Genomic DNA, 19,555 nt, shown 5'->3' with positions numbered 1-19,555 from the left:
AGGCGACTTGTAAATAAATTGGTACAAGTGAGCCTGCCATTGTGTGTGTAGCGAGGACCAATTGACCAGAGGCACAATTAGCAATGTTTTGCCTTGCAGTGGATCAAGAAGCATTCTGGGCTTAACTCTAGACTGAAGGTGGGTAGTATTGGTGTGGAATGAGTGATCAGTCCAACCATATACTAGGGGGTTTGTGTGTGTCGCCATAATGTCACTCAAGCAGCCAAGGATGTTTGGTGGCGGACAGGTTGAGTTGAGTTTTTCTGGTGTTACTGACGAGGCGCAGGTCAAACACAGCATGTTGGAGTTGAAGATCTGTTAAGGAGTGGAAGGCCCTGTGTTGCGTGAGAAGCCAGTTATATAAGAGCGTGTCGTTGGCATAAATGTGGATGACATTACCGGCTGAAATCACAACGTTATTCATGTATTCAGAGAATTGTGCTGGACCTATAATCAAAGGAGAATGTAGGTGTTTTTTTGCTGGGCTTGAAATTATTGTTTTATATATTTCATATTGACACAGAAATTAGGAGCAATTAGATTGAGCTAATGTAATAATGTATTAAACCACCTCAGGTCTATAATAAAAGTCCTAGTTAGTAGTTTTAGGGTAAAAATGCCTTGATCATTTTTGTTTCAGGATTTGCAGTCAAGCTTTGTCAGGAGGTAGGGATTGCAGATGCATTGTTTGTCAATTTGTTGCATGAATTTGAGAAAGGGTATTCAAGTATAACAATTGCTAATTTTAAAGGGGGTGGGCCTTTGTTTACATTATAAAGCCCATTAGAAATATTATCTGAATGTGGAAGCGCGTTGAGTTGTAAAAAAAATAATCACCATTAATCGTGAAGGGGATGCTTTCCTTTTTTATCTGGTGATGGGTCTGTTCTTCGGGTATCTCTGTGAACAAAGTGTTTCGCTCGGGAAATTCAATTATAGCAAGCATTGTTATATTGCCACGGAGCTATTATTACCCCAAGTGGCTCTTTTTTCTGGTACCATTTGTTTGAGTGATTTGGCGAGTGTGACCTAAGTGAACGAGAGGCATATCAATATTTCTCAGAATGTACAGACACCCTTTGAATTGCCACAAGGAAGAATAACGCCATTAAAAAAAGACTATGCAAATGACTAAAAAAAAAAATTGCTATGTAAATACTGATTTGTTTTTTTCTATTGGTGTTTACTATGCAGATATGAAGGGAAGTACCTGCATGTAGCCCATATACACAGTCTATGAATAGGGTTATTAAGAGTCAACAAGTAAATAATACTCTGGTAATGGGTGGGAAATAAATCTAGAAACTGAGAGAAATATAATTTGTCTGACAGGGACAGTGCCACAATCAATGTAATTTCTGAAACTACTCCTATGCCAGCATCCCCTCAGTCCAACCTCTCGTACAGGATTAATTTCCTGCTTCCGTCTGTCTATCTCCATGACAACCAGAGGCAGCTGTACTGAGTACTGGCACTGCCTATCCAGAACGTCATGACAGTCATTTTGATGAAGAAAAGGCCTTCACTTCTAGCACCTGGTTTAACCCGAAATGCTGGCAGGCCAAAATGATGAGCTAATGGTCAATGGGCATGCCGTGATCGTTACTGTGATGACCTGTAATGTTTCACATTTGGTCAGGAAGGAAGAGAAATGTACTAAAAAACTTTAGTCCATTACAGAAACTTTAACAGCTCATCTTTGTGTCCAGAGATCATGTTGCTATTCTATCCATTCCTTTATCTCTTGTTCATTAACCTGTTCTTTAATTTCTATGAGGTGAACAGATTTAGATAGGACAGGTTAAGGTTATTTGATGTGAACAGGTTAAGGTAGGACAGGTTAAGGTTATTTGATGTGAACAGGTTAAGGTAGGACAGGTTAAGGTTATTTGATGTGAACAGGTTAAGGTAGGACTGGTTAAGGTTATTTAATGTGAACAGGTTAAGGTAGGACACTTGAGGGAATTCAAAAAGAACTTTACTTAACCTCCGGCCCTTACAGTTCAAAGCACTACCTTCTCTTTGCTGAAGAACTCTCTAGTCACCCGGGGGCAAGGTGTCCAAGATGACTCTGACCTGCCCTGTTCTACTGCCAAGCTCTGCTACAACTACAGACCAGCTAATCCAAACAGAGATTGTCATTGTAATGGCGGTATTCTGAGATCACACTTGACACTAAAGAAGGAATGTAGCCAAAGAATCCAACCTGGAAGCACACCAGCAGATACCGCCAGAGACCTCAGATCTTACACAGAACTAGTGAAACTGTTTTCAGTTTCAGGCTAGAGAGTTCTTTCAGAACCCATGATGTTGATTGTTAATTCTTAAGTATCATACCATTACCCGACTCTTTATTCCAATGGTCTTCGTATGCGTAGAAATAGGGATTTTGTTATGGTACACAGTCATGCGTGATACAGAGATTGGTAGATTTCTTTGTCCGCATCGGACTGTCCTGTCACAATAACTGATACAGGTCCCCACACCCTAGGGTGGTATTGGTAATGTGTTATGGATCCATGTAAGGGGAATTTAGGTGATTTGGATTCTAAATGTCCCCAGAGACTAGAGACATATTGATGCAGAAGTTAAGAGCATGTTGTCTGATGAAGTCATGAAGAATCTGATACATTTAATAAACCACCTTTGCTCTGAAAAAATAAAGACCCAGTCTTTGATACAGTGTCTTTAAAACTCACTTGTTGCAAAGTGGTTCTCTCACATGCCTTTGATCTGACCCGACTCTTTAATACAGAGCAGCCAGGATAATCCAGCTGTAGATGGTATACAATAATCCTGATCTCACTTGCCACTGAAGTGCCTTTTGTTAAAGTTTTTTTTAAACTGAAGATGGAGAGTTTAAACTATTGAACTACTATGAAACGGCAGTGTTATTGTACACAGTTATTCACAATAAGTCTTATTAAAAGCCGTAAGTGCATGCTCTGATTAATGTCAGTAAAACAGGGATGATTTGCTGACGTTTGAATAACGGGCAGATAAGTCATGAATGCTGTTACATAGCAATTATCAGCTGCTTTCCTTTTTTAATGGAGGCTTAAGTGTCTGAAGACCTTGGTAATTCTTAAACAATTCATAAAAACATAGCCATTTTACAATGCTAGCCCAAGATTACTGTTTGTTGATTTGTTTAGTGAAAAACAACGTTGAATTATCGTGTTTTTCTGTCAAACATTGTATTCTGAAACAATGGATTTATATATTTAAAAGGATGGAATATCTGAGAGAAACATTAAAGCTTTCAGGGAAGACAAATTGAAGGATCAGGACAAATCCCAGAAAAGCCTTTGTGTGACTGATAGCTGTTATGAATGGATCAGACATCAAAACAACATCTCTGTTGACCGGGTTGTATGGCTAATCGTGGTCGTCTTTATGGGTCAGTGAGAATAAACATGTTTTCCTCACTGGCATTGTAATGTTAAGTGGGTCATTTTGTTTCAAGGGCAATTTATTGCAAAGCAGCATCAATCATATTGAAAATGCAGTGAAAATTCTGTGCTTCTTTTAAACATTTTTACAACATAACATTCAACCAAGTCAAACCTGATGATGATGAATACAAATGAACAATTGGGGAAAGAAATGATGAAAATAAATAATATTGATAATATAAATCCTACTATAGTCCCCTCTGAAATTGGACCCACACTCTCCCTGCTAATTCCCCCCCAGTCCCACACCAACCTTTTGGAGATGGCTGTCAACTGTAACAAAAACCTTTTTATTGAAATCAATATAATAACAGGAATATAGATGCAAAGACATGCAACAACCTGTCAGTTCAAGAACCTGTCACGGCTCATGATGGATAATCACAAACGCATTCTTCCCAACCCAGAATTAAAAATCAAGCCAAAGGAAGATTTACTTCAAAACACAATTCCTGTGAAGTACAGATGCTTCACAAAACCTATGCCTGATGGATTTTACAAGCGCCATTACGATATGTATGAGGTTGTCATTTCTGCAGCCAGCATGCAGTATTAACCCAGAAAAAGGCCTTTAAAGCATCTCGTCTGAAAAAGACGTTGACAAGTCGACATTGAGGAATTATGGAAGGGATGCATCCATCTTGATTTGATTTCGAAGCGTAACCTCATAAAACACACAGCTGTTTCTTTCTGCCTGCCATCCCTGTGTTCAGCACTCTTAAAAGCCTGCGGTTTTTCCCCTCGTGTGTTGGTGTAAGAGGATGCCAAGTTGTATTTGAGACTCTTTGTTTCACATAATTGAACACATGTAATTGTGTGATTCTCACAAATCCAGTTCAAACATGTCTCTAGGAAATTAAGTTACACACATTCATTGTCTCTGTAGAAATCACTACCTGATTTCCTCAAAAATATATAGTCATAACATTAACATTTGATATAATTCTCTGAAATTGTTTAAGCAAATCTCATAAACGATGATGAACAGAAGCTTCTTAAGGCTAGGCAATTCCAGTTTCATCCTGCAACTAACGTACATTTTTGGATCGTTTCATGACATCGTCTGCACAAATTTGCAAAACAGTTTGTTACAGATTGGTTGATGCTAAAATGGCATTATGGAATCTTGCAGATTTTTGCCGACGAATGCGTTCTTTGGAATGCCCTTCCACACTTCATCCGTGACTCCAAATCTGTTGCCATCTTCTTACACCACCTCTAGTCTCATCTGTTCAAACAAGCCTAGCCCTAGGTTGTTTTTGTTTTGTTAGCCACTGTTTGTCTTATTGCTCTATCCGTAGTTGTTTGTGTATGTATTGTAAAGCATCTTTGGGTCTTTTGAAAAAATGTAATATATTTTTTATTATTATGTTTATCACTTCAGTGTCAATAGAAGTATCCACCTAACTGTCATATAGCAAATCAAAAGTTTTATCCTGTTTGCAATAATAAAAAAAAAGAAATCCAAACATAAGACAAATGTGCTTGTGGTCTCCTCTGATTTACTGCCCATTTAAGGTCTGCCTCTGATACTGGTTGATTGTAAAGTTGACACAGCACTATCACTCAAATAACTTGGATACATTTATGTTTGGCACGACAAGGTGATGTTAAGAATGCATTTTGATGACTTCACAAGGACAGAAGAACCGATTTTTCACTATTCTGACTCCGGGATTCGATCCAGCATCCTTTTGATTACTGGTCATATGCTTGAATCCCTAGGCTACATGCCATCCATATTACATTATATTTTAAAGCATAATGCATATATTACAATAGTCTGAATGTTTTAGTATGAAGCGTAGCTTATCTTATTAACTCAGTTAAACAAACAAACAAACATATAGCCTTGAGAAAATACAAACACATGTTCATTTTCAACATTTGAAATTGTAGTGTTCTTTGCAGACAACATGCTGTAACAAGGTAACCATAGTAAATAAATGTTTCAGATGTTTCACTCACTAGGAAATATTCATACAAGCCTGTGACCTCACTTTCATTTTAGTGTTTGATAACTGAACTGATTTCCGTTGGGTTTAATGGTATGGCCCTTTCCAGAATGCTACTGATTTTGGGTTGGTTGTTGGGTTTGGTTGTTATTTTTTGGGTGATTTTTGTTTTAAAGAATTGAACAAAATTGAACATGAAATTAACAAGATGGTTTGCTTACTGGTTTGTAACCCTGTTTATACTAAAAGATTGAACATTTAATAATAGTGTTTACTTCTGCTGTAAACACTATTACATGAAATATTGTCATTTATTTGTTCACCCAGTTTGGCTTTGTTGATATTTAATAAATATGTCTTAAATACTTGAAGAATTATAACATCAACATAGTTTATAATCCTGGAATAGGACATTGTCATTCCCTGCCATTCCCATAGGCCCCTGGTCCATAATTAAATCCCCAGTGAAGGGACGATTCCTGTTTAAAATAATTTCTGAATAGCGCACACAATTTTTCAGCCTGGTGGAGGCAACTTAGGGCTCGTTTGTCAGCTGCCGGGGGTTTGCTTGTGTCGACAGGGTCACAGAAGAAGAAATGCACTCCATGATGCTGCCTGTCTTATTTGCATAGCCAATAAGACAGGCAGCGTCATGGAAATAATGCATGATGTCCTTCAAACAAAGTTATTTTTTTCATTCTTTGTCATGTTATTTTAACATATTTCTTGTGGCTGGCCACAATATATCAGTGTTTTCAGGTCTTTGTTTTGGCCTTGGATCCTCAAAAAATATACAAATGTGAATGCAGTACGCTAACTATCAGGAAATCGAATATTCCACAAGCAGAACTCCAATATGTACATTCTATGATTTTCCTAAAGACAAACCTGTATCCGTTTGGAATTAACCATTTGGAGCAGACCAGAAACGTCAGCATTGTGGGTTTTACCTCTTAGCAGCAAAGATGGATAGATAATCACGCCGTGTCATTCCGGGGGCCAATTACACAGCTTTGTGTGAAATTGGAAAACCTGTTCTCTGAGCTCTCTAATGGATGTTCTGGTCATTAGTTATTTGAGAGTCTTTTCGGGCTGTAATCAAACGTGAAACATCCTGTTAAGCACCCATAAAGAAACAGCTGCCTCTGTAAATGACCTTCTGGTTTAAAGAATACCGTTCATTCTGCCAGTTGGTTCAGCCGGTGGAGCTGGTAACAATTATAAATGTGCGTCTACATAAAAATGCTCTTATTTCTTATTGCGGTGTCTTCTCATGCATGTAATGTGCACTTTGAGGTTGTATTTACTTTTTCAGATGGGCAAGACATCATACCTTAACATACCCATCAGTTTATATGGCAGGCAGATCCCTCACAAGATGGTAACATCTCAAGATGATGTGCTATACTTTGCTGAGTACTAGGAATAGATTTTTCCATTCCAGTGTTGTCATAGGTGCTTACACAGACTCATTTCCATTTCAACAGGAGACCAACTGTCCAGTCAACAAGGCCCACCTCCTCTACCGCCAGCCCCGCCTGTTCACCACAAACAGCACCCGTCCATCACATCATTAAGCCGCGGCCCGCTGGCCAATCAGCGTGGCCAAAGCCCACCGCCCTCGCCTGGCCTTGCGGCCGAGTTGCAGACCACAGCGGAATGTGTCCAGCTGCAGGACAGTTGGGTGCTTGGAAGCAATGTGGCTCTGGAGAGCAGGTGAGTGTCCCACAGTGCACCTGGGGGTCTGTGACAGTTTGTGATATCCAGTGCAGCTACGGATATGATGATCCATCGCATCTCAGGGAAAAGATTCATATGTATGTTGAAACCTGGTGGAGACTACAGGTTTTCAGATTGGTATTCTCAGGGGGAAAGCTTCATATGCATGTTGAAACCTGGTGGAGACTACAGGTTTTCAGATTGGTATTCTCCGGGGAAAGCTTCATATGTATGTTGAAACCTGGTGGAGACTACAGGTTTTCAGATTGGTATTCTCAGGGGAAAGCTTCATATCCATTTTAAAGCATGGAATAAACTACATATTTTAAGTCTGATCTAATGGCTCCCAATCAGCTTTTGACATATTTTCCCAAATCATGAAAACAAAAACTGAGCAAAACATGAAGCCCCAGCACATAAACTGTATTTGATATCTGGTTTACGGAGATGTCTGCCAGAGACTCACAGGCATTTGATGATTCCTGGTAATGAACATGTTGAGTATATTCTACATCAAATGGGGAGATATTGCCAATGGTGAACAGTGATCAGAGTGAATTTAATGCATGAACTGCCATCAACCAATCAGTTACTAGGATCCATACCTAACAGCATCTCACTCTTAATTCACTCGCTTGGAACTATACGTTATGGTTTTCCTCACTCTCAATTCACTCAGAAAGAAACAAAAAGCTTGTCTGTCTTCCTGGGATTCCATGATAATAACCTTAGTACACATGTTAACCTGCCCCCCCAAAAATAACACAATTACTGTCCCGATTGGCTTATCATACTGTACAGGCAAAGAAATACTATGAGTTATAACTACTATACTTTTTACTTGTTAACCATTATTTGGCTTGGATTAATGGTTACATGAAAGGTATTCTGATCAGTAGAGACTCTACAACTGGCTAAAACATTTGTATAATAATAATTGTTTACAATGTTATCCTGTGTTTCCCCTACTTTTTCCCCCAATAGTGTGGGAGGTGTGGGCCAACACGCTGGCGTCGACACAAGGCTTGATGCGTGAAATGCTAAAACGTCCTCCCTGTACATCGGTCTCTCTTGCTTGTCAACTTTATTTTCTTAACATTATTTGACAATACTGTCTTATCATTCCATAATAATAACCTAACTACTCACTCTCAATTAACCATTCTCTAAAACTATTCATGAATCGCCTCCCAGGCGCCTAATAAATACCACCAGCTACTAACTCCTGAGTGAATATGAATTCCATGTACAGTATAGTGTGTTGCATTGGGTTATGATTTCACATTATATTTGTAAATTTACCAACTCCTGAGTATTTCGTACAATACATGCACTGCGGCCCTGAATAGTTTGTCCACAAAAAGTATCCCTGGTACATTTAAGTGGGGGATGGAAAATATAGTGTGGCTGGAATTATAACACAATCCCTCTCCAAAGATATTGAGGACAAGCAAATCAACAACAATAATGACATCAAAATAGGATTTATTTTTTGTTAGATACAGCTCTGGAAAAATGAAGAGACCACTCCTGATTTTTCTTAAATCAGCATTTCCACATGTATGGCAGCCATTCCATTCCAGTGTCTGTTAATTCCAACACAGGCACACCTCATTTTACTTAATGAGGTACTGATTAGCTGTTTCCCTGAACCAGATCTAATTTAATGAGGAAAAGTATAAAAACCACTGCTGTGGTCATCACTATCCACTTGCAATAGGACCAGATGGATGGTGCAAGTAGTACCTCAAAGGTAATTTGAATAAAAAATACCTATTCAGCATAGCAAGAGTTGAAAAGAAAAGCTTTGAGTGAGGAAAAGAAGGGTTCAATTCTGGCTTTACTGTCAGAGGGATACAGTGAGTGTCAGGTTGCTTCCATCCTGAAAATTTCAAAGGTCAAGCAACAAACATTGGGGACAATAAAGCTACAGACTGAAATTAATATGAATTTGTTTTCTTTGCATTATTTGAGGTCTGAAAACAATCCATATTTTTTGGGTTATTTTGACCATTTATTTTCTACAAATAAATACTCTAAATGACTATTTTTATTTAGAAATTGGTAGTAATGTTGTCTGTAGTTTATAGAATAAAAAAAAACTGTTCACCCAAACACATACATATGAATAGTAAAGCAGTGGTCTCTTAATTTGTTCCAGAGCTGTATGTCCTCTGAATGACTTACTTAGGCTCTAACAATTTCTCAGTGTGCTCCACCCTATTCAGTAACCTAGGTTAAGTATTATTTAAAATGTAAATAGTAATTTTGTTTCATTTATATTTTTTCCACATAGTTTTTCCTTTGAAAATGTATGCACACACGCTATATGGACACACCGCAGACTTACACTGAACAAAATTATGAACGCAACACTTTTGTTTTTGCCCCCATTTATCATCAAGATCTAAGACTTTCTCTATGTACACAAAAGGCCTATTGCTGTCAAATATTGTTCACAAATCTAGTGTCAATCTGTGTTAGTGAGCACTTCTCCTTTGCAGAGATAATCCATCGACCTCACAGGTGTGGCATATCAAGATGCTGATTAGACAGCATGATTATTGCACAGGTGTGCCATAGGCTGGCCACAATAAAAAGCCACTCTAAAATGTGCAGTTGGGGGGGGGGGGGGGGGGGGGTCCAAAAACCAGTCAGTATTTGGTGTGACCACCATTTGCCTCACGCAGTGCAACATATCTCCTTGATCAGGTTGTTGATTGTGGCTTGTGGAATGTTGGTCCACTCCTCTTCAATGGCTGTGTGAAGTTGCTGGATATTGGCAGGACCTGGAACACGCTGTCGTATACGCCGATCCAGAGCATCCCAAACATGCTCAATGGGCTCAATGTCCGGTGAGTATGCTGGCCATGGAAGAACTGGGATATTTTCAGCTTCCAGGAATTGTGTACAGATCCTTGCAACATGGGGCCGTGCATTATCATGCTGCAACATGAGGTGATGGTCGTGGATGAATTACACAAAAATGGGCCTCAGGATCTTGTCACGGTATCTCTGTGCATTCAAAATGCCATGAATGAAATACCTGTGTTCGTTGTCCATAACACACGCCTGCCCATACCATAACCCCACCGCCACCATGGGCCACTCGATCCACAAGGTTGACATCGACAAACCGCTCACCCACACGACGCCATACACGCTGTCTGCCATCTGCCTTGTACAGTGAAAACCGGGATTCATCCGTGAAGGGAACACCTCTCCAAAGTGCCAGACGCCATCGAATGTGAGCATTTGCCCACTGAAGTCAGGTTGAGACCCCGAGGAGCATGAAGATGAGCTTCCCTGAGACGGTTTCTGACAGTTTGTGCAGAAATTCTTTGGTTGGCTGGCCGGGTGGCTGGCCTCAGACGATCTTGGTGGTGAAGACGCTGGATGTGGAGGTCCTTGGCAGGTGTGGTTAAACATGGTCTGCGGATGTGAGGCCGGTTGGATGTACTGCCAAATTCTCTGAAACACCTTTGGAGACGGCCTATGGTAGAGAAATGAACATTAAATTCACGGGCAACAGCTCTGGTGGACATTCCTGCAGTCAGCATGCCAATTGCACGCTCCCTTAAAACCTGCGACATCTGTGGCATTGTGCTGTGTGGTGGAACTGCATATTTTAGAGTGGTCTTTTATTGTGGCCAGCCTAAGGCACACCTGTGCAATAATCATGCTGTCTAATAAGCATCTTGATATGCCACACCTGTGAGGTGGATGGATTATCTTGGCAAAGGAGAAGTGCTCACTAACACAGATTTAGACAGATTTGTGAACAATATTTGAGATAAATAGGCCTTTTGTGTACATACTGAAAGTTTTAATTCAGCTCATGATAAATGGGGGCAAAAACAAAAGTGTTGCGTTTATAATTTTGTTCAGTGTATTTGGTGGAAATATTGTGGTTGCTACCAAATGTATTTTACGTTTCACCACAGACCTTTATTTTGAAGGCAAATTACCAAAACCCGGATGTCTTATTGTTGCTGCCGAATCTGTTTGCTGCATGACACTAATCTATTGTTGCCGATTATAGCTATCAAATTGTGACAGTTGGTTAGCTAGCTTGCTTATTACCTTTGGTCGTCACTCAGACGATGGCTACTTTCTTTATATCAGTGTCCCTGCCACTTAGTGCCAGTTCCACACAAACTTGTGCATGCACAGACACAGCCAGTTGCGTTTCTTTGACCTCCCATGCTAGCGTGATACTCAGAACGATGGTCTGCTCTGATGCCTGTGTGATAGTAAACGGCACACAATGGTAAACTACATTCAGCCTGGATTTATTTTTATATTTATTATTTATACTTTTTTTCTGTGGGGTTGCATCACATTTTGGCAGCGGCAGGCCGCCGCTGTTATTACCATTCGAGGGAAACACTGGTTACCTCTGGACATGATCCCTTTACCTATTGCAGCATCACTTATAGCTAATCAACAAAATGCGATGGTTGGAGACTGCCTGTTCTAGGATCATTTTAGGGCAACAGAATACTATTGAAGTGAATGAAAATATGACCCGGACATCTGATAGCACTGACTGTGGTATTATGGCTATGAAAGAGCACAGGTAACCAGAGGCTTCCCAAATGTAATTCAAATTGATATAATTTGCAAGAATAAGTTTAGCTCTGTATTGCTTATTTTTCATTCGTTAAAGATCCTGCTTAGGATGTTACTTTTCCCCATAGAAAATGCTATTTTGATCCCCCTTGATGTGAAAATATCTACTGTATAACATTACATAGGGTATAGTGCATTTTACCTGAAATGTTAGAAGTGGATAAATCCATTTCAGCTTGATGTTTCTGTTGTTCAGATTATCTTTACACAACATAGATGAATGTGGGCCTTGCAATTTTTTATCAGCATTCGGTAAAAACCTCTCATGATGCGACAGAATCAATTTGGTTTTGTAGCATTTGTTCTTCCACGCCAAGGAAGACATGGTAATTGAAAACTAACATTGCTGTGACCTTGAATGCTTTGCCAGTTTTGACTGAACAGTATGTACACACCTATCAACAGACTGCGGCAAAAATCATTGTATGCACTCTGCTGTAAAGCATGTCTCTTGCTGTGCAATGGATCCAGATAGTCAGTTTTTGGGATAGCACTGCCAATACCCGTAAGTAAACAACTGGGTTTTTCAACGTAACCAATAACTCATATACAACACAACATGAATTAGGCATTTGGCATGCTGGTTTGGGTTTAGTTAACCTAAAAGACTTAACCCCTACAGTTCCAAAAGAGATTCATATTGCGTCCTCTATTTCACTCCTAGTCATAACTATGAAAAGATTCAGAGATTAAATGATTTGCACGTGTTTAAAACCCGCATTCTACTAGCTGTTCATCTAGCTTTAGCATGGCTTATTAGACCAATCACAATGATTGACCACATTAGCTAATGTTATGACTCTTTATGATAAATGTATCATATTACAGCCTCCATTAAGGATGGACTCCTCAAAGCTTGTGCATGCCAATGCATGCCAATTTGGAACCATTCCAAATTGGTTTTAATGACAAACATTTCTTTCATATGCTACATCTAATGGCAAATATTTCTCCAAGAGAAAATGTATTGTGTATCTTATAAGAACGCCATTAAACAGTCTTAAGTCTTTTGACATCTCCGTATAGTATGCAGGTTTAATTGAGGGCATATTTTTTGGGATATATATTCATTTTCACACTGCTTTGTATTCATATTTGATTGAATTACTCAGCCACTGAATCAAAGTACAACTCTTCATCCATGAAAATACCCAAGAATTTCAGAATGAATTGACATTTCACTAAACTAGCAATCTGGAAGGGTTTTTGGTTTGAAGATGCATATTTGAATTATACCTAATTATGACTTTCAAAATGAGAAATGCAGGTTTCCTCACCGAAAATATATTCTTCAGAAATAATTTCACTCAAGCTTTTGTTCCAGTCCATTCTGAGTACACTCCAGCTCTTTGATTTAAAGTGCTCAATTAGTTGCCAATATTGGCCCGTTATTGCTTTTTCTCTTCCATCCAGGCTATTCCTTACTACCGTTTATTCACATTCCGTGGACTGTGGAGGGCTTTTAATCAACCACTCAGGTTTCACTTTTCATCTCTTGGCTCTATAGAAATATGGATATTTTCAATTAGCATTATATAAAGGTGTTTTAGAATCCCATTATTGTGTGAATTGCTGTGACCCTCAAGGAAAGTCGCCCCATGCACTTTGCCAGGTAATTGCTCTTTAAATACCAAACGTAAATGGGAGACTTTCAGATCTTAAGTTACCAAATGTGTGCAATGAATGTACACTGCTCCAAAAAATTAAGGGAACACGTAATCATCACAGTAAAACACTAAACTTTTGGAACATCAATCTGTCCAGTTAAGGAGCATAAGTGTTTGTGAATCAATATCACTTGTTTTTGTGCAAATGACAGTGACAATAGGTGCAGTGAAGAGGCAACAGCAAAAAGGGAATGGTTTTTCAGGTGGTATTCACAGACAATTGCTCTCTCCTCATCCTTCCTGACTGATTCTTCTCTAGTTTTGAGTTTTGCTAGTGTTCTTGTCACTACTTGTAGCATGTGGTGGTACCTGCAGCCCCTTCAGTTTGCCCAGGCAGTCCAACTCCTCTAGGATGTCACATCCATATGTGCCGTTGCAGGGAGGTTTGCTGTGTCTTGCAGTAGAGTCTCAAGAGGATGGAGGACATTCCAGGAGACAGGCCGTTACACGAGGGGAGCTGGACAGCCATAGAAGGGCATCAACCCAGCAGCAGGACTGGTATCTGCTCCTTTGTGTGAGGAAGAAGGGTTGGAGCACTGCCCCCAGAGCCCTACAAAATGACCTCCATTGGAATACTGGTGTGCATGTTTCTGACCAAACTGTGTGTTGGTGGCATGAGGGCTTGATGTCCTCTAGTGGGACCTGTGCTCGCAGCCCAGCACTGTGCAGCTCGATTGGCATTCACCCGAGAACACCAGAATTGGCAGTTCCACCATTGGTGCCCCGTTCTCTTCACAGATGAGAGCAGGTTCACACTGGGCACATGTGACAGACTTGAGTCTGGAGATGCCGTGGTGCACGTTATGCTGCCTGCAATATCATCCTGAGTAAGCAGTTTAGTGGTGGGTCAGTGATGGTCTGGGGAGGCATATCCTTGGAGGGTCGCACAGACCTCCACTTGCTAGCCAACAGTACCCTGACTGCTGTTAGGTACCGCAAAGAAATCCTCAGGCCCATCGTCAGATCTTACACTGGTGCAATGGGCCCTGGTTTCCTCCTGGTTCAGGACAATGCCCGGCTTCATGTGGCCAGAGTATGTAGGCAGTTCCTGGATTTCAAAGCCATTGATGCCATTGACCGGCCCTCACGTTCCCCAGACCTGAATCCAATTGAGAACCTCTGGGACGTTATGTATGGGTGCATCCGACGCCGCCATGTAGTGTCACAGACTGTCCAGGAGCTCACTGATGCCCTGATCCAGGTCTGGGTGGAGATCCCCCAGGACACCATCTGCCATCTCATCAAGAGCATGCCCAGATGTTGTCGGGAATGCAGGCTCGTGGGAGCAATACACACTACTGACTCACATTATGAGTTGCCGTGATGAAATGTGCAATTTTTTGGGGGGGGGGGGCAGTATGATACAGTATATATGTATGTTATACCTGCTGTATAATGTATGGTTTGTTCTCTAAGTTCCTGCAAGGCTTTACATTGGCTGGCACATACTTTCTGTGGATTCCAGTTCAAAGGTCTGTTAGATTCATTTAAAACGGAGAAAGTGAGAAATTTGCTATGCCGTACGCTACTGTTTTCAATGGTCTGTAGGTCCTCATCAGATTTTCCTGTCAGCGGAGTCCACTTGTGAAATGTATTTAGTCTCTAGTCTGAATTCATCTAATGATACTTGGAGTGCCACCCCCATAGAATTATAACATTAGAATTAGCAGACTCCTTATTATGGGATACATGTTATCCCATTCTGGAATTTTGAAATGATGAAATAGCCACTCTAGCGATTTTACTAGATTCTCTGGTCACACTTTGACCCCGGTCAAAAGAAATTTCCATAAGTGCTGTACATGCAGTCTGAAGAACATTCTTGCTAATGGCAACTTTAACTTGGTTTGCTATGTGATTGAGGCTCTTTTCAACACCACCTATAAACCAAGCAAGGAAACTTTTTATATTTAATCATTACTGTGTAAATAGACTTGGAAGGACCAAAATATCCCTAACACATTTTGTTACTTCCCCAAAATCCCCCATTGAAATTCTAAAAATCACGGCACTTGAAAAGGTACTCTGTTTTCTTCTCAACAAGAGGGTTTCCTCCATAGATGCTATCGCCTCAAGGCCCAGTATTTAAAAAAAAAAAGTGAGAGGGAGTTGGAGATGTTTAGTGGCAAGCAAATTTGTTTCTCTAGGTAATTTAATAGTTTTAATTTCCTGCTTCATCGACACCCCAGTAATTATAATTTGAAGGAAATGTATTAGCCCACCAAACTGTGTAGGTACATTTATATAAATATGCCACTGATGCCGGTGGTAATTTAGCTTGTTTTGCCACTTTAAATAAAAATGCCGATACATGAGAGATGGCACTGTAGTATGATTGCCCTTTTGATTGCATATTCTTACAACTTGCCATGTTTAGAAATGGCATAAAAAAAAAAACATTCTCTCGTGCAGCATTTTAAAAGACACTTAACTCTTAAAACTGTCACTGGGTGATGTAAACATTTGTCCCAATGTGTCAAATGTCTCCCAAAATGTCATGGCCATAATTAGGATTCATGAAATTGTAGTGGGGGCCAATACATCTGAGGCGCCCGTCCAATGGGATGCAGTTGTTCAATGGAAGGCGACTGTGGTTATTTTCAGACCTGAAATCCCAATTGGTCGATTTTAATAGGTTTCTGTTAATCAAGACTGTCTTGACATTGGATTGGCTGACAGCGTTATCCGACATCTTTCCCTGAACTGAGACAATTGAGGCTGAGGATTGGAAGAGCAGAAGGATCTGCGTGAGACCAAACGAATGAGATGCAAATCGAAAGTGCAAGTATTTTTGTCCTTTTGGGCGAAAACAACTTGTTGACAAAGAGATGAAAGGAAAGCAGCCATGCACCACAGGGGTAATAATGGCTTAATAAAGAGCAGCGTCTCTGAAGACAACTTGTCACTCCTTGTCATAGATCTGTTATCGCGGCAGAAGGCCGCTCTGGGTTCCAATTTTATCGGCTAAAAACCAGAAGGATGTGGTATAAGCAGCATGAATTCGCAGACCTGTCCTAACTGTACAGGCTGGTGTAGTGGTGTGTAGAATGTTTTTTCCCAGCAAGTGTAATTGTAAAATACAAAGGAATGTCTGTAACTTTGCTATGCTCCCATGGTGAATTTATTTTAATGCACAAGAACAGACAAGGTTGTCCAGACGTGCGGATTGGAGGTTATGGTTTCTAGATACCAATTGACCTACGTCAGAAAGCACACATTGTCTGTGAATGGATCATTACATTTTATGAAAATAACAACAGCATTTATTTCCCAATGTAGGTATAGGCAGCTAGGCTGCCAAAGGTTTGTAGAATAAAATGGCTAACTCACACAAACCTGACAGTGTGGTAAAAGGAAAAATTACATAAAATTACATAAAAGCTTAAAAAGGCTGTGACCATGTTTTAGTGGGAATATTTAAAAACATTATCTGTATTGAAATATATTACCTGTTATTGAAATGCATTACTGTTTATTTAAATACCTTCTATTCAGTACATTTGACATCATTTTGAAGGAATATATTCCCTAATAGTATCATTTTATAAAATATACATAATTTAATCTTAAATTATTATCTTATTTAGCAGGTGTTTTATATATGTGTGGTCATAGGAATAAAACCCATCGTGTGGTGTTACAGGAGCGCATGATCAACTGTTCTTTTTTTATTTATTTATTTTTACACCGAAACAATCATCCGGTCACGATACTCAAGTTAATGTTCTCAAATGCTCAACACCTTCATGTCCTGAAGCTAATATATTTGTGTGAAACAGCCCGTGTGCAACAGGGAAGCATCTGAAAGTGGATCTCTGCATGCACAATGGCCCAGAAATGCCAGGGAGTTGCCCCCTGAAATACCCTCTCATCAGAGCACCATGGGGCTCCCCCCCGAAATACCATCACACATGAGTGCTGCTTCAACGGCTAACACCTGCTACCATGTCCCCTGTTGAGATGGCAGGTGGTTCCATCCATGCAATGGACTGAAGGGGGAGAAAAAAGACTGAAAGGAAGAAAATGGGAGGGTGAGGGAGGGAGGGAGGGAGGGAGGGAGGGAGGGGAAGGAAAGTTGAGATGAGAATAGTTAAAGAGGGACATTGAAAGGGTGAGACTGAGAAGTACCATGAATGAGAGACCAGTAGACTGCCTCAGTCGCGGTTTAAAGACGCTTTATTTCACCTTGAAATGCTAATGCTAACACAATACAGCGCTTAATAGGCAGATTACATAGTCAAAGGGTGTTAGTGGCTATTGTATCAAATCCCTTGCATACAGTTGACACTGAGGTCCAAATCCACCCAATGTTTTCTCTTTTGTCGTTCACAAGGCCGTTTGAAACGTCAGCCTGATGACGAGGGACGGTGTTGAGAGAAGGGACCCTGCCGTTGCCTTTCCTTTTGTCTGCCATTCTAATGAGATAGACACGCTCACACCCGCTCTCAGGCTCCCAGACGGACAGTCTAGCTACTTGAGTTAGTTTAGTAACATGTTTCCTTAGGCCGCGTTCTTTCTAATCGATTACTGGCGGTCGTCCGACGTCCATAGCCGCCAGTGTTTACACTGCCGCTTTGCCTGGAGGTCACGTCCAGAAGCTTTTAATGTGACCTGCCACCCGCTACACAGTCTGTTAGTTTGCATTATGCCTGTCTGCCAGCATTGCAACTATGCTACCGTTTCAACAGTCAGACATTTCAGTTCATTTGTACAGGGTTTGTGGATTTTGAGGTGTTAAGACGTTTGCTTGCATTTCTGCAGTCAAAGTGCTTTATATTTAACAGAGCGAACATGCGACTTGATTATAATATACAGCACTCAGCACGGATAGTGACTGGCTCGGTACCATTTAACAGAGGGTTCAACAGCCCAGAGTAACACGGGCTAGCCCGGAACAGTTTATACCACAAGTCAATGTGTATCCATGATACACAAGCAGCAGTAATCGATAATGGATGCATATTTCAAATCCTCTTCGAAAGTCACACGTGCACAAAATAATAGCCACGGTCATTCACAACGAAGTGGGCTGCACCAAAACCAGACCTTATGAGTGTCAAGTGCAATGAGTCAATTCCAATCGGTCAAGCTTTTTTTTTTTAATAATACAAAAAAAAATCTAAATGGTTCCTCCTCCTAAAAAAGTAAATGTCCCAAGAGAAACTGTAATCCATGATTCAACAGACCGTTACACATTTCAGCTATAGGTTTAGCCAGTGCTAGCTAAAAATCAACATGCTAACCCATTGTTAGTGTATGGGATTACTACGGTGGAATGGAGTGTTTGTTTTTGACACATTGAGTGTTAACATGAAAAATACAAAACATGTAATGCACATTTATTTAATTTGGCTTTCAGAGTAAGCACTCGGCTACTCTGAATAAACAATAGAGTGGCTATCAGAGCTGTACCTGCTTGTATATCTATTTAGATACCACACTCACCATTCTGAGGGACATGCTGTAATCTTTCACAGAGCCTGAAACTAACCATGGCTGTGAATGTCAATTGGGGCTTAGAGATGCCAGACAATCTATATTAGACCTGTGTCCTATTAGAAAACCATTGATCAGGTGCTTTGTTAAAACATTGGGGTTGTTGCAAGAGTGTGGCAATTAGAGGAACTTAAAGGGATGGAAAGTTCTGACGATTCATAAATCTTAGATGTTTGTATCGACAAGACATTACAGAAATGTCAAAATGATACTGGCATGTTGTGGCAAGGAGGAATGGATGGAGAAGTATGATGCTGGCTTTGTTTTGATGATTCTATTATCATTATTTATTACACAAACAGGTGAGATTCATGCTAACTGTTAGTAGAGGTCCAGACCTGTAACTTGGTCATCTGTTCGAAAGGTCTGCCTGCAGGTGCCAGACCGACCACTTCAATTAAAATGTGAATACAAGGCCTAATATAAAGTTACGGCAACCACAAATGTACACCTGTTAGTGAGATAATCAATGTAAAGAGTAATGGCTGCAATTACCTGCAATTCCCTAACACATCCACTAACCGTATTTTCCATTTGAACCATAGACTCTAGTGTTGTTTCATAGTGATAGAATACTGACCTGGGGCTGTTAATGTGTAATTATACACTGACTGTTATGGCCTGTCAGATT

At 40.2% G+C, this 19,555-nt stretch overlaps 1 protein-coding gene across 5 annotated transcripts in view; it reads left to right on the top strand.

Moving 5' to 3' along the window:
* Window positions 1-19,555, top strand: part of si:dkey-237h12.3 (teneurin-3) — a 142,528-nt gene that overhangs the window by 51,936 nt on the left and 71,037 nt on the right. For all 5 annotated transcript variants that reach the window (XM_020046123.3, XM_020046122.3, XM_020046121.3 and 2 more), the window contains exon 4: window positions 6,898-7,126. In XM_020046123.3, coding sequence (XP_019901682.3) covers window positions 6,898-7,126 — 229 coding nt within the window. The remainder of the gene's footprint in view (window positions 1-6,897; window positions 7,127-19,555) is intronic.

The sequence above is a fragment of the Esox lucius genome, chromosome 4 (assembly GCF_011004845.1).
Source record: "Esox lucius isolate fEsoLuc1 chromosome 4, fEsoLuc1.pri, whole genome shotgun sequence".
Taxonomy (NCBI): Eukaryota; Metazoa; Chordata; class Actinopteri; order Esociformes; family Esocidae; genus Esox; species Esox lucius.
This window is presented reverse-complemented; position numbering and strand designations above follow the sequence as displayed.